This window comes from Anas platyrhynchos, chromosome 3, assembly GCF_047663525.1.
Source record: "Anas platyrhynchos isolate ZD024472 breed Pekin duck chromosome 3, IASCAAS_PekinDuck_T2T, whole genome shotgun sequence".
Classification (NCBI taxonomy): Eukaryota; Metazoa; Chordata; class Aves; order Anseriformes; family Anatidae; genus Anas; species Anas platyrhynchos.
The window spans coordinates 13,597,931-13,613,008 of record NC_092589.1 but is presented as its reverse complement, the minus strand read 5'-3'; the positions used below and the strand labels follow the sequence as shown (position 1 = coordinate 13,613,008).

Genomic DNA, 15,078 nt, shown 5'->3' with positions numbered 1-15,078 from the left:
CATGCAATCAAACTACACTGAAATTAAGTTTTAATTGTTCAGTATTCTGTGATGCATATGCAGATTTTAAAGTATTCAGAATATCAATCAAGTGTTTACTTACATCAAGCAATTGTATTTAAGCATACAAAACAGATGATGAAAATATGTTCAATCAGCTACAGCTCCCAACATTTACCGCAGGGTTTACATGATCACTTTTAATTCAGTTATTTCATTTAATATTTCAATTTAATAGCTCATTCTTTCATTCAATTTCTAGGCATCTTGCCCATTTCTTAAACACAATAATAATAATTATTCATAAAAGGAGCTGTTTCCCATAAGTTCTCATATCAGCAATTTTTGGAACAGAAATGGTTTTCATGCCTTTTTTTTTCCCCCTTAAAAATGTTGTTATTATCTGATTTTTTTTTCCTTTTAAATTAGACAATATTAAAATAAAGAATGATGTCTGTAAAATGACTCTGGACCCCATTTCAATGGAATTCTGAGCCAGAATAATTAGAGATTATCAGGTTAAAGAATGTAAAAAGTGTGTGGCTAGGTTGCTACGTGGTTTATTTTAAATAGGGATGGCTTGGTTTCCAACCAATTGTTGAATATAAGGAAAATGATTTAGAATTGTATCTGTATTTTAGAATACCTCTTAAAATCCCTTTTAAAAACAAAACAAAACAGGTTTAGATGGTGTCACTTCAATGCATTCTTACTATGACAACCCTCAAATTCTATTGACCTTCAAGCAAGTATTTTAAAGTCAAATTTCAGAAAACTCTGAAGACACAAATTGCTATGTAACCTTTTATCTATAAAATATAGTATTTGTCAAAGACATATATCCTTCATTTTATAGTGAATGTTGTAATTCTGACACTCTACTTAGGGTTGCTGGAGAGGAATAAATATATTAAGATCTTAAACTTAATTTAAAAACAAACAAACAAACAAAAGCAAACAAAACCAAACCACCACACTTTAAACAAAAGACAACCAAAAACGGATCCAATTTTACCCACAGGAGTTCAGCAGAACACCCTATTTTAAATTAGATAGTTGCAGAGAAAATGAGACCACTGAATGCAGCCCAACACAGGAATGCTCCAAAGAACCTACCTTTTCCTCTCCCACCAAACTGTGAGTTTGTATTTCAGAATGTCATGATCTGGGGGACGCAGTCTCTTAATTTTTTTATTTACTTGGTATTCTGATATTATTTATTTGGATGCTGTACTATCTCAAAAATAGACAGACTATTCCCAATACCACTAAGTTCCTTTGGCAAAGATCAATTAATTGCTGGATATTAGTTAACTGCAGCTAGATTATTATTTCTTGTTGTTCAACACCACAGTATGTGCTGACAAAATGAAAGTTTCATGTGAGACAACCAGAAATTGAAACCATGACATTGAAACCGTGACTGTTTTTTAAAAGAAACTATACTGTTAGCAGCAGAGACTACTTTTAGATAGCTTCTTATGATTCCTCCTATATAGGGCTCAACACAGGAACTCTACTTGTTCCCTATGTGCTCTGCCTAAATATGCTCCAGATAATATACTGTCCTTCCCCAGCAGGGTATACTGAGCTCCCTCCCTCCCAGTGATGGTTTGGGCAAGAATCAGTGCAGACTGGTTTTATGCAGTGCATTTGTTGAATGGCAGAATCTGTTGAACTTTTGCTTAGCCTTTTGCGACGGAGATCATTAACTTTATCTTATTTAATGCTAACTGGCTGCTGATACGCTCAAAACTGGTAGGCATTTGCTTACTGCTGAAACTTCTATCCTCTGTAAGGCTTGGTTGAGATTCATAGAATCATAGAATATCCTGAGTTGGAAGGGACCCTTAAGGATCGTCAATGATTTTTAAAGTTACTGGGGAACTAATGGAAGAATCAATGGAGGCATTTGTTATTTATGACCTCTGAGATGCTAGTGGTACGCTTTTGCCAGCCTCATGCTGTTATGTTTCCAGTTTTTTTTGATTATGAGCTTTGTAGGAAAGGATACATAAGCCTCAGAGTGGGGTCCACAACCCTGTTGCCTTCTAAGATACTCTAGTACTGACAAAGGAAAAGTGCTGCAGAGACCACCAAAAGGGCAATGGAGAAACAGCCAGATCCATATGTATGAGAGCCAAAGGCATAATCTTCTAAATTGTATTGTGGACATTGAATCTCTGAAGGTTGCCCAGGTATAATCTATATATCCCTTTAGGCCCAAATTCACCAAACCATTAATGCATGGGTTTACGACCTATAATTTTCTATGGATCCTAAATATAGGCATGTTAAGTGAAGTATTGGATTTGGGGCCTGAGTGACTTGTTTTAAAAAAATCCCTTATGGAGCCCTTTAAAGGTTATACATGAACATGTCTCAAGTGAAAATTCATGAATAACTCTGAGAAAATTTTAAATGGGCACAAATATTTTAAGCTTTTCTCTGTCACTTAAACCATACTGTCAAATTAGGTATCTATGAACTTAAGGAAGTACACCTATAACTTTATAGATTGTTGGGTGTAAACCCGAATGCCCTTCACATCAAAGGGTACCCTCTGGTATGAAGCAAGGAAACAAACAAACAAACCAAATTAAAAAAAATAGGAGGAAAGAGAAAGTTAATAAGGAGAGCCAGACAGTATGACTCCCTGGCCAGAGAAAACCCTGGAGGGCTGTAACAGGCTGTGAATCTTGAAGACATTCCCAACCTGAAAAAAAAAAAAAAAAAAAAAAAAATCTTACCATGTGATCCCTATCTTGTAGGATTCAGCCCTAGGAAACCTAAACGTGTTCTTGTGTGAAATGGTTCAGATGACCCTGTTAAGCATAGACACTTCTCGGAACAGACTTCAACGATTAAAGAAAAGCTGTTCAGGCATTTTTGAGTCAGATTCTCAAGTGAACCATGGTAATTTAGTAAGAAGGCAGCACTGAAAATTTTAAAATACATATTTAGTAAGAAAAAGTCAAGACGTACAAAATATTCTAGAAAATGCCGTAGTTTTAGCTACAGAAAGAAAAGCTACAACATTTATTTCTTGCCCCTGGCTCAATTAATGACAAAAGAGCAGTAGTTTAAAACTATAGAAGTGTCCCTTGTCTAAACCAAAGAAATATTAGCTAACAGATTCTAATTCTGTGAACATTTACGCCATATACTTCTCATTTGATGTTGGCCAGTCACGTGAGCCTGGGTTTTTGCAGATGGGGCTAACCACTTAAGAGGATGACTGTTGGGAGAAACAGCAATGTTTTACTACATGTAGCATAATTCCTTCATGTCTGTCAAGTGCGCTGAGATTTTCAATACTAGTTGCCATAGAAGTCTGAAGAACAGCAATTTATTACTATTATACATTGTTAATATATAAATTGAAACTCTGGTGGTTTCTTTCTTTTTCAGATATATTCAGTCTTTTCTCTTCTTGCAATGTGTACTTCCTTTGAATTTTCCATACTCTGTATTTCTTTTTTCATACTCATTTTCCTTCTTGAGAAAATATTTTGTTGCCATAGCAGTATTTCCCTACATAGCAATTTTATCATAGATGTTTTCCTTCGGATTCCTCTAAACTGCAACTAACACCAACCCAGACAGCCCCTGCCCCCAAACCTCTCAATTCCCCCAACTTCTTACTACTAAGAAACTTCTTAACAGCCTATATTTATCTTTAAATACAGACACACTCCAACATACTCTTCCAAACTACTCTGGGCTAAAAACAGATGTTAATTAAAAATGCTGATAGGAGTCAATGACACCTGTTGTTTCACATTTATTTTACCCAGCCCTGTCTGTTAAATCTTTATTGCATTAATTCTCTTCTTGCTTTTCTTCTATTCCAGCTTTATCCCTCTCACGCTGGTGATCATGTAAACTTAACTGTATGTCTTGAAAGCTGTATTTTATTGAGCAAACATATCAGCATGTCTACACACTAAAGACAGCTCTATAACAGAGGCCCAGTATCATCACTATGGTTAAGGATGAGTTGCTGCCTCTATTATAAATCCCTATTGTATACATGTGATATCTCTGCAATTTCAAACTGGGGCAGATGGAAATTTGGTATTAAATTTAAGATGAACAGACTCTTTTCCTCCTTGACTTCCCATGAAGTATAGGGCCAGTTTTCCCTCATGCCTGACATTGGATAAAATGCATTTTTTTAGTGCTAAGACTTCTCAGAGAATATATATTAGCTCAATATTTTCTAAAAACTGGCTGCCTGAAGATAAACATCTAATCACAAAATCATGGTGCAGGGCCAAATTTTGAATCACTTTTTGAATTATATTTCCATTACAGTACACTTATACTGTTTAGGTTTGTCAATAGCAAGCTTCTTTGTTCATATTAAAATAATGTAGTGGTAATGCCCATACAATCTCCACGCGTAACAATTCCATTACAGCAAATAGTCTCTAGAAGTTTTGTCAGGTGAATTTTGGCACATTTGGGGGGAAACAAATACAAAACTAATGAGTGCTTTATGCTTTTGCTGCAGGTTATCACATGTAAGAACGTCAAATGTATGAATGGCTGTTTGCTCAGACCAAAGGTACATCTAACCCAACATCTTACCAATAGCTAGGCACCTAGGAAGGAATATAACAATAGGGCAAGCATATGGTGATGCTTTCCTAGGTAGTCTCCTAGTCTCCAACAATTTGTGGTTGAGGGATTTGCTGAGCCAGAGGTGGTTTCTATGCTGGTATTCCTCGGTGAATTTCTCTTCCCTCAATCTTCCCTTTGAACTCATATACAATTCTATCATCCACAACATCCTGTGGTAAGAAGCTTCAGATTTTAATTATATGCTATGCAAAGAATCACTTTATTTTGAACCTGCCACGTGCTAGCTTTGCTTGATGACCCCTAGCTTTTCTATTAGAAGAAGCAACAAACAGTCATTTACTGTCCTCTTTCTCCCTAACACACATGATTTAATAGATCTCTATCTCAGTTACCTCTTCTATAGGTTGAGGAGTTCTACTCTACTTAGTCATTCCTTTCACTAAAGCTGTTTCATGCCTTTAATCATCCCAGCTGTTCTTCATAAAGCTTTTTGAGTACTACTATATCCTTTTACAGGTCATGGGACTCCGAAACTACACACAAAATTCACAGTTCAGGTGAACTGAACTTTGTTGTTTTGTTTTCTGCTCCTTTTCTAACAATTCCTGGCATTCAATGTATTTTTGTACTTGTGCTGAGCACTGAACTGACTACCAGTTATACGACCAAATTCTTATTCCTGAGTAATTACGAGCTCAGACTCCACCATTTTATACATGAAGTTGAGTCACACCCTGCCACCTGCTTCACTTTGGATTTACTTACATTGAACTTTATTATCAGTTTTGACATTACGTCACTGAGTCCTGTAAAGTTTTTTTGTTGTTCTTCACAGAAGGTCTTTATCTTTACTCATCTGAACGGTTTAGTGTCATTAGCAAATGCTGGCACCTCACTATTTTCTCTTTTTCCACATTACTTACGAATATACATGTAGATCTACTGTAGTTACAATTTGGTGACCTCCACGCAGCGAGACAACTGATCTTTCACTGTTTCTTACCTTCTAAAAAATTATCTGCAAAAGGGGATCTTCCCTCTTATCCCATGACAGCTTAGTTTCTTTAAGACATTTTGCTGAGATACCTTCCAAAAACGTCTTCTGTGGTCGAACTTTCCTCAATAGCAGCAGGACATCCTTTACTGACCATCACTACTGGTATCAAAGAATCCAGAGTTTTGTGAGACATGATTTGACAATACTGCTGACTCTTCCTGGGTACATGTTTATATGTTCATCATCTTATTAAAATATTAGTTTCTACTAATTTGACTGGTACAGAGGCTAGACTTACAGGACTATAGTTCTTTAGGTCTCTCCAGAATATATTTTAAAAACAGATAATATTTCCCATATTCTTGTCTTTAGTTGCTAACTTCATTTGAAATAAGAGGTTATACACCACAGTATATAGTTAAGCCATTTTATGCTTGACAGCCCTTAGAAATTCTCAAAGAATTTTATCGTGTTGTTCATATATTATTGCTTATCTACCTAGATTGTAACCCATTTTACTGGTATTTCAACACTTAACAGTGCAAACTAAGAACTGCCCCCATCCTCTCCTATCCAGGTCAACTAGACAAAAGGGGATTTCTTAAGAGGTCTTTTATGTCTATCTGATTTTTGTGTCTTTCTATAAACCTTTCTTCAAATATATTTGCTAGTCAGAAACCATATTTGAGCACCTAAGATCCTTCTGTTAACTGGACAGTAATAATGGGATATAGGAACTAGCCATTTACAGTGCAAATCATCCAATTTATCTTCAAACAGCTCATTTTTACATGGCTCATTTAAGCTAATCAGATATGTTCCCTTTATAGTTAATTGATAGGGATAGGCACTGGCATTTGATTGTTCACACTTATCCTAGACATCTCCCTTCGATGGGATTACTCATCCTTTGGGCGCCCACATCCTTCTCCGAACTGCGGAGGCAGCCCAGATGAATGTGTAGGACATCTAAACTCTACATTATTAAATCAGGAGAGGTGGGGTGCAACCCCAAGACATTATATCCAGTTATTGGACAATTGACTACTGCTGACTTGTTCTAAATCTTACTTATCACATGCTTCCCTTAACAGGCTTTTCAGCTGTGAAGAACCATAAAAGGGAGCTCTGCATTTGAAGACAGGAAACCTAGGGCTGCCTGACCAGTTAGCTCTTCCTGGGGGAAACTGGATGGAAGAGGGAGAAAATTCAGAAAATTTAAGCTCTTTTAAGGAAGAAAACAGACTGTTTTTGTACATAACAAACAGATTACAGGTTGCCAAGTCCCGTTCTGTTCTGATCTGATGAATGGCGCTCAGGACAGAACTGTCAGATGGCCCACATACAGGAAAGTGAGGTGTGATGATAGGGCTCAGGAAGATGCTGAAAATGAATAGAGGAAAAGTTTCTTGGTAAAGAGATGTATTGGGTTTATATGGCAAGGTTTTGGTAGCAGGGGTCTGCAGAGATGGCCTCTGTGAGAAGAGCCTGGAAGCTGCCCCGTGTTAGATAGAAGCCAGTTACAGCCAGCTCCAAAAGGGACCCACTGCTGGCCAAGGCTGAACCAATGAGCAACACTGGTTGTGCCCCTGGGGGAGCAAATTTAAGAAAGGGAAAAAATACTGTGCAGCAGCAGCTGGGAGAAAAGGGTGAGAAAATGTGAGAGAAAGAATCCCGAAGACACCAAGGTCAGTGAGGAAGGAGGTGGAGGTGCTCCAGGCTCTGGAGCAGAAGTCCCCCTGCTGCCCATGAAGAGGACCCTGGTGGAGCAGGTTGTCCCCCTGAAGCCTGTGGAGATCCCAGGTGGATGGCATATGGCCTGAAGGAGGCTGTGGAGAGCCCTCACAGGTGCAGACTCTGGGCCAGAGCTGTAGCCCATGGACAGGAGAAGCTGCCCACGGGGCATGCTGGTTGTGAAAAAGTTTGTCTTCCCAAGCAGCCGTATTGAGGCCCTGAGGTGGCCACTCCAGGAGACACCATTAGTGACTAGGTGAAGTTGATAAGTAGGGAGTACCTGATGACACGCAAAGGAAAGCTGACTGACCTACCACAGCAGCTAAAATATGAAGATGTGTTAAGAACTTTCTCCTGGTTTCGTCCATGAATATGGTATATTTTTGTTGGTATATTTTTGTGCTGTTTCTGCACTTGATGTATGCCCAAAGCCCTCTGGACTTGCACAGCTGGTACAGAAGGAAACATGACTTTCTGAGGGCAGATTTCCATTTTCCTCTTTAAAAGTGTGGTCCCACGGGTGGAGACGTAGCAGAGAACTGGAGGAGGTATGGGACTCAGGACCACCAAGCAGCCAGCTATCGGTGGCTGTAGGAAGCTGTACCACAGCAGAGCAGCTCTGGGACTGCCCTAAGTGTGTGGGAGGGGACGTCTTTCCCATGCTTCAAGCAATGTCTCCCATCAGGTTCAGCAGAAAATCTTGCCCAAATCTCTGTCAGAGATTTCTTGTGCTTTATCTTCACGGGATTTTATTCTCAAGCAATTATGTCGTGTTATTTCCTCTTTTCTTTTCCTAATATTTTGCTCAGTATTTCATGCATTGTGTTTGTCACTAGAGAATTAAATCCTGGAGCTACTCCTGTGGCGTCAGAGCATCTGCCTGAAATCGGAACCTGTTGTGGAGCTGGTTTAAGAAAAAACTCATTAGCAATATAGGACTGAAGCAAAGACATTCTAAACTTTTCCCGAGATTTAAATATCTCTTTAAATGAAAAAATAATCTAGTTCCATTGAATAGGCGCCTTTATTTCTTGTTTCTAAAACAGGTCAAGAAGCATGACCAGGGGATCTTTTCATGTGCAGTTCCATCACAGCAATTGAAATTCTCATTTATCAGTGCCATGGCTATATGAAAACCTTTGGTTTTGATCGTTCTTACAAGATGACAAAAAATGACTCTTCAAAGTCCTCTCCAGAAGGTGCTACTTTAGTCAGAATGCGGCTACTGAACTTACTCCCGTAGAGATGAATTCTGTTCATGTGGCCACCATAGAGAACCTGACTGACATCAGCGGTCATTTTATCTGAAGGCATAATTTAATGCCTAATAGGTTACCTTATGAATATAAAAGACATTCTCAGTCCTGAACCATGTCATCATTAATGTTTATACGTATTTTGTGACACACTATGTACCAATATAATTATAGATTCTACTTTTAGGGTGCTCTTTAAAAGGATCATAAAAGCTCTTTGCTCACTTTGTCCCTTAGTTCCATCCAGTTGGGAGCAAATCGGATTGGGAACTATTATGGTGTTGAGGCATTTTCTCACCTTTGATTTAGGGTCTTGTTTAGGATGGAACAGTCACAGTGCACGTCTACTTTGCAGACCGCACTGTAGCGATACAAGAACCTGCTTACCAAGGGTTAGTTAGAACTGCATAAGTGATGTCGCTGCAGGGTGAAAGAGCTTTATTTTAGTTTTTCAAAGGTTGTCTTGGAGGTAAGCGGTAACTGTGTCAAGGAATCATGTCAGGCTGCATAGCAGTACACTTCACAACTCTCAAATAGTGAAGTGATTGATAAGAAACCGTACTGGCTGGAAACAGATCTCACCTGATGCTAAGGATCACGTACTTTCTCATCTCCTTTACCAGTTTTTATTCAAACAAGACCTCAGTCAAGCTCTGTGTATAGATTTGTACTCACAAATGTTCTGCCTAAATTCTTTGTGTTTAACCAACAGAATTTTACACTGGACACTGGAAGAGTACATGACGCTTCTGGGGTGAAGCATAAAAACAGGAACAGCAAAAATACCTAGTTTTCATTTTTGGACTTGTACAAAGCAGAATACTTCTGTCAATCCATTCAAAACTCTCAGAGTGGATGTGATCAGAGCTGTGCTTTTCTCTTGAAAGAGGCAAATGAACTGTCCTGGTATTTAGAACAGAGCTTTGCTTCGGAGGGAAACATATTTGTACTTGGAGCTGGTAGAAGGGGGATGGGTAATGGAATTACCAGATGGGAAGGTCGACATGGTTTTGAATCTTAGTGTTTTTCCAGAGGAAAAAACAAACAAACAAACAAACAAAAAAACAACAAACCCAAACAAAAAAGATCCTTAAATTGTGCATTCAGAAGCACAAGAAGAGAACTATAAAGGAGGAAAGGGCACAGCAGAAGCACGGAGCTGGGCCTGCATTCTAATTCCACAGCTCCTCAGATGCATTTCAGACTTCACTTTCCAACCCTGCCTTTGCTTCCAGCTCATGCCATATTTCTTCCTCACTGTCTTTCTGAGAAGGAGAGAAAAGTTTCAGTGAAACAGAGCAGGCGCGTGTTTGTGCCTGAGTGTATCAAACAAACAAGATAATTTCATGCATTAGAAAATATGACAAGTCCAATTTATGAATGCTTGATCAGAGGGAAGCAAAGCCATGAGTCAGCGATGCCGCAGTTAACGAGTGAAAAACTATTCCATCCCATTCCATGTTCTGTGCACGGCTAGATGAGGCTGTTATCCAGAGGCAGGAGGTTGTGCAGCCACTCCCCCATTACACAAATACACTTCGTAGGCAGCGCTTAACAAAAGGGTGGGGGCAAGGAGGTTACAGCTCCCCAAGGCTGCCTAATAAATCCGCCTCTGCTCAACATTTTACATAATGATATAATGCATTATATTATTATAAGTAGTGACATCATAATAAAATACAGGAGTGCTGCTCAAGTGGCAAGGAACACCTAAGATATATTTTTATACTTGTAATTCAGCTCCTGTATTTTTTAATTATAGATAAGAATTTAAAGTGAAAATAATTATTCATTCCATAAATACTGTTGTAATAGATCCCTGGCATGTAATTAAGAGGTCTTTAATTTTAATTTCGTATACCGAACGCCTGTTTTTGGAGGTATTCCATATTTTTTATTCAGGGCCTATACCTGCAAAACTCTGTACCTCTGTTTTAGTGGAAACTTGAAGATGCCGCACGGATCGCAAATGGTAAAACTTAGTGTTTGTAATGAAACATACAAATAATGTGGCTCTGTTAAATGCGGTGCAAGACGGTTTCCTTCCTTCTAAATGCGATACATTTCAGTTGTGCCCTCAGTGTTTCTTGGCCCATTCAGGTTGCCGCACCATTTTCTAACCTGTAGTTGCAATACAGCTCTGTTGTTACAGAGCACCTTCTTTCTAAAGTGCCCGATACCTAAATGAGGGAACCTACCATCACAACACTACTTTTTTTTCTGGAAACTGATCTTTTTGATGGCAGAAAAATACTTAGCCTATAATCTCACCGATAATGTGAAAATGGATGTCTCCAGTTATGTGCAACTGGATATAAAACCTTTCCGCCTGCAGTAAAGATTAAAATCATTGGCACATGATTATTACGAGGTGAGGATAGCCTTTCTGAAAAGGTGACTGCATTTCTCAATTCTAGTAAACACAGACACTCACATCTTAAAAAGTACAACAATAACTGGCACCTTTTTGGCAGACTCAGCAGGCAGGTCAAAGATTGTCTCAGCATGTAGAATGAATTAATATTTCTCTCCCAAGAGTGGGTCCTTCTAGAAAAGGCTTAAGGCAGATTGGTGGGGCATTCAAAGGAAAGCTGGGGGGGCAGGGGGGTGGGGGTGAAGAATTTTGTTTATATGAACATTTTTCAGATGTAGATCTAGAAACATTTAAGCTTTTTAATGTTTTAATCTTGCATGAAAGACTCCGCCCTTCTCTGTCCACCCCTTATGCTCCTGGTCTCCTCTATCCACCACATACATCCTACACTGTTGTCTGTTTTTCGCTCTGTACTCCCACTCTACCCTTTTGCATTACTCTGTATGTCCCTATCCCTCTCTTTAGTCCTTTGCCCTTGCTTCCTTGTTTTTCGCTTATGCTTCTAAGCCACATTCCTCACTCTTCCTACCCCACGTTTGAATTTCTGGCTCCCAGTATCTTTCAAATCTACATTTGCCTCCTGTGCATATGCTTTTTGCTTTCTCTGAAGCCCAAAGGAATTGCAGAAGTCCCTACTATATTCCAGGGAATATTTTTTGAATACCAGCCGTACTTACAGTGCATGCAACTTAAGAAGCTCTGTGTTTCCTCTGCTTCTTGTTGCAATAGGGAACAAAGTGATTATTTTGCTTTTGTCTCCTCTTGCTCACAAGAGAGTAACAAATGTATCCTAGTGCTGTGTCAAGTTGGCATTGACAGTTTACGGTGCATTTGCATTTAAGTCTTCTTGCTATTATTTTCTTTGGTCCTGTTTACACATCTGTGGAAACACAAATCCACTGGGAAGAGTAGATCAACTATTTGTAACTAGCCTGCGAGTATTTAGTGCTAAATGAATAAGGGTAAAAAAAAATAATAAAAAATAAAGAAAATAAAAATAAAAATAAAAAAGAATGAATAAAATAACAAGGGTTGAGACAGACGGCATAAAACCGACTTTAAATGAAGCCTTCCTGACATCCAGATAAAGTTGTCATCTCTGACAAACAGGTAGTGGGAAGATGATTCCATTTCCAGTACCTGATGGGTATAATACATTGATCCAACAAGGCAAGAGCAGACTTTCCTTCCTGTTTTGAACCCACATTCATAAATGCAGGTTGGCAGAAGTGGCTGGCCTTGCTGGCTCCTTGCAGAGGGACGTAACAGCAGAGGCTGCAACTTCTGCGTGCCTGGACGAATTATTGAGCTTTGTGCCTCGCTGTGATTCTCCCAGACATTGCAGCATGCCTAGGTGGCTTTCTCTCACCCAGAACCATCCGTCTGGTTTACCATTCCTCCAGCAAATCTGTAGCACTTGCTTTTTAGCCTACATTCAAATCATTCTATTCACTTAAGAAAACATCTAAAAGGAAATAAACAGCAATTAAGGCACAGCCACTTTAATACAATAAAGATCAGCTCTGGACATCATTTCCTTGCTTTCTATCAGATAAATCTCCCATTTTTGAACATTTCATTTTGCACTTAGATTATGTCTTCTCAGATAAGCTTTAAGCATTACCATCTGTTTTGCAGCAATCACATGATCCTATCACTTTGATTCAGTTGAATACAAATCCCTTTGACAATAGGGAAACAGCAAAACAACATCCATTTCTTTCAAGAAACTGCCACAACAGTAGATCATTCGAGGGCTGCTTTATAGCGGAGGTAAAACACATGGGGAGACCCTCCTGCACCCCTCCCATCTGTGCCCCATGCTGTCCAGGCAGCGTTCTGACACCGAAGCTTCGTGTTTGCTAGGGGGATTGAGTCAGTGTTTCAGCTGTGTTCAGCAGCCCCAAGGGCTGAAAGCTCAGCCAGGGCCCCATGCCTCTGCATGCCTGCTAGCATTTGGAAGCAAATCCTGAGTCAGAGGGAATACACCTTTCTCTAGCAGATGTAAGAGCGCTGGAGCTATTACACCTCTCAGCAATCTCTGAGGCATTCTTTCCGCATCTGTCCTCTGCAGGCAACTGGCCCACAGCCACTACAGTTGGCCACTGCAGCAACAGATCTTCCCTGCTGGTTTCTAGGAGAAAGGCAAAAGCAGAGCTTGTACCCTGTACTCTGGCCAAATCTATCAAGAAAACTCCAGTAAAAGCTGGTACATATTATGCAGATATTTGGCGCATTCTTCTGCTTAGAATAATTACCCCATTGGTACGGACCCGTTCAGCAGACAGGCGATCCTGTTCAGACTCAAAATTTAGAAGATGGTATAAATTAGTTCTCTTTCAGATTTGTAAGAAGCTCGCACTGTACCACCAAAGAAGCACACACTGAACCATCAAAGAAGCTTGCAGTTCCTCACTTGGCATATGTGGACAACATATACAAGCTGGATGGAACCCAGAAAAAGGGCATGTTGCAAGTCTCCTCAGCATGTGCTCGACAAGTCATTACAAACATTTGGGTTATCATTCAGAAGATTTCTCCTTCTTTTCACTGACTGGATAATTATCAGAGGGAATGCTTCAGTTGTATTTGTGCTTGAACACATGAGCAGGTTGAACAGCCTATATTGATACTTCCAACAGACTGAAATTTAGGCTATTGATGTATTACACAAATATAGCCATATATCAATGCAATATAAATCCTAGCTGAATTTGGTATTATGATTGTTTTAACATCATATAACTTAAAGCAACATTTCATTTTCTTGTATTTTAATGGTGAAGACTTCTAGACCTTAAAGTATACTGAAAGTGGCTGGAAAATGTCACTCTGAGGGTGACAATAACCAAATGCTCAGATTTCAAGGGTGCAAAACCAAAAACATCTTGGACGATACTGTTCATTTGCAATTTAGCATCTATTTAAACTCAAGATCTTCTCCAAGTTTGTAAGCTGTTTCAATAGTTAATCTGCAAGCAGTTGGTGGATATAAATCTCTCAGATGCACACTATCTTTTTTCTATCAAGCTAAAAGGGAAAGAGTGAATCATTTTATGTGTATTGATGATAGAAGAGCTCTGAATAACATTTTATCTGCAATACCATAGTTGAAAGGAACGAAGTGCAAGTTAAACAAACAGTAACAATGAATGCATTTTTTTCAGGGGTGGTCCTCTTGGAAAATGTTAACCACATTAAAGTAGGTAGTTATTGAAATATGCAATTAATTTTGAGTCGATAGAAGTTGAAACTGTCATTCACCTGAGCAGGTGGTGGAAGAACCTTCTCGCGTATCTGCTGATGGGGTCCCTGTACTCCAGCACGGTTGTATCCAAGAGGGGTCTTGTTGGAGCATAAAAGGTTCCAAGGCTTGCCTCAAGCTGTGCTGTAGAGTTCAAACACAGCAGCAATGAAACAAGTGAAACTGTTTCAATTACAACAGGTTGCTCATGTTTGCAGTCAGTCAAATTCCTCAAACACTGATGCAATGCAATGTTGTTGTAGGACAGATGAAATTAAAATATGACAGCTTGTACAAACACAAATGTGCATATAAACTTTCACTTTGAGGCAGAGCTGACAATGACTTTGAGCAACAAAAGCTGTCAAAAAGATGAAAAAGTTTATAACACATCTAGTTCTCACCAGAAGCATACAATTAAAAGTGACTCATAAGAAAAATACAGTTTGAACAAGTTTGTCCAGTAGAGATCAACTCTGTTAGCTCAAATTTTCTTAGTCCTCTTAGGCAGACAACAATGAACTTCAGTTTTTCAGGGATTATTCTTATGTATTAGGTCAGCAGGTGACAGAACCTTTCTTGTGATGGCCTTGAGGTCTAAGGAACCTCCTTCAGCCAATAGTTCTTTACAAACTTTAAATAAAAGGGTCTAGAAACCCTAAGGGCTTGGCTCTCCTACAGCGTGTAGTGGTTGGAAACAGGATAACCTCCCTTGTAATCAATAAAATAAAGCCCTTTTGTTACAGAAGTTGTCTTCGCTTTAAATACTTTCTGACTGGTGTACTCCACAGCCATAGCTCTGAGCCATTTTGCTACATGTTTTTAATACAAAATTACAAGCAATGCAGGAAAATACACACTATGCATTCGTGTCCCACATGCTTAG

The 15,078-nt window shown here is 39.1% G+C and overlaps 1 protein-coding gene across 4 annotated transcripts in view; it reads right to left on the bottom strand.

Annotated features, from left to right (window-relative positions):
* Window positions 1-15,078, bottom strand: part of WDPCP (WD repeat containing planar cell polarity effector) — a 147,873-nt gene that overhangs the window by 47,776 nt on the left and 85,019 nt on the right. For all 4 annotated transcript variants that reach the window (XM_072035330.1, XM_072035331.1, XM_072035329.1 and 1 more), the window contains one exon: window positions 14,213-14,336. In XM_072035330.1, coding sequence (XP_071891431.1) covers window positions 14,213-14,336 — 124 coding nt within the window. The remainder of the gene's footprint in view (window positions 1-14,212; window positions 14,337-15,078) is intronic.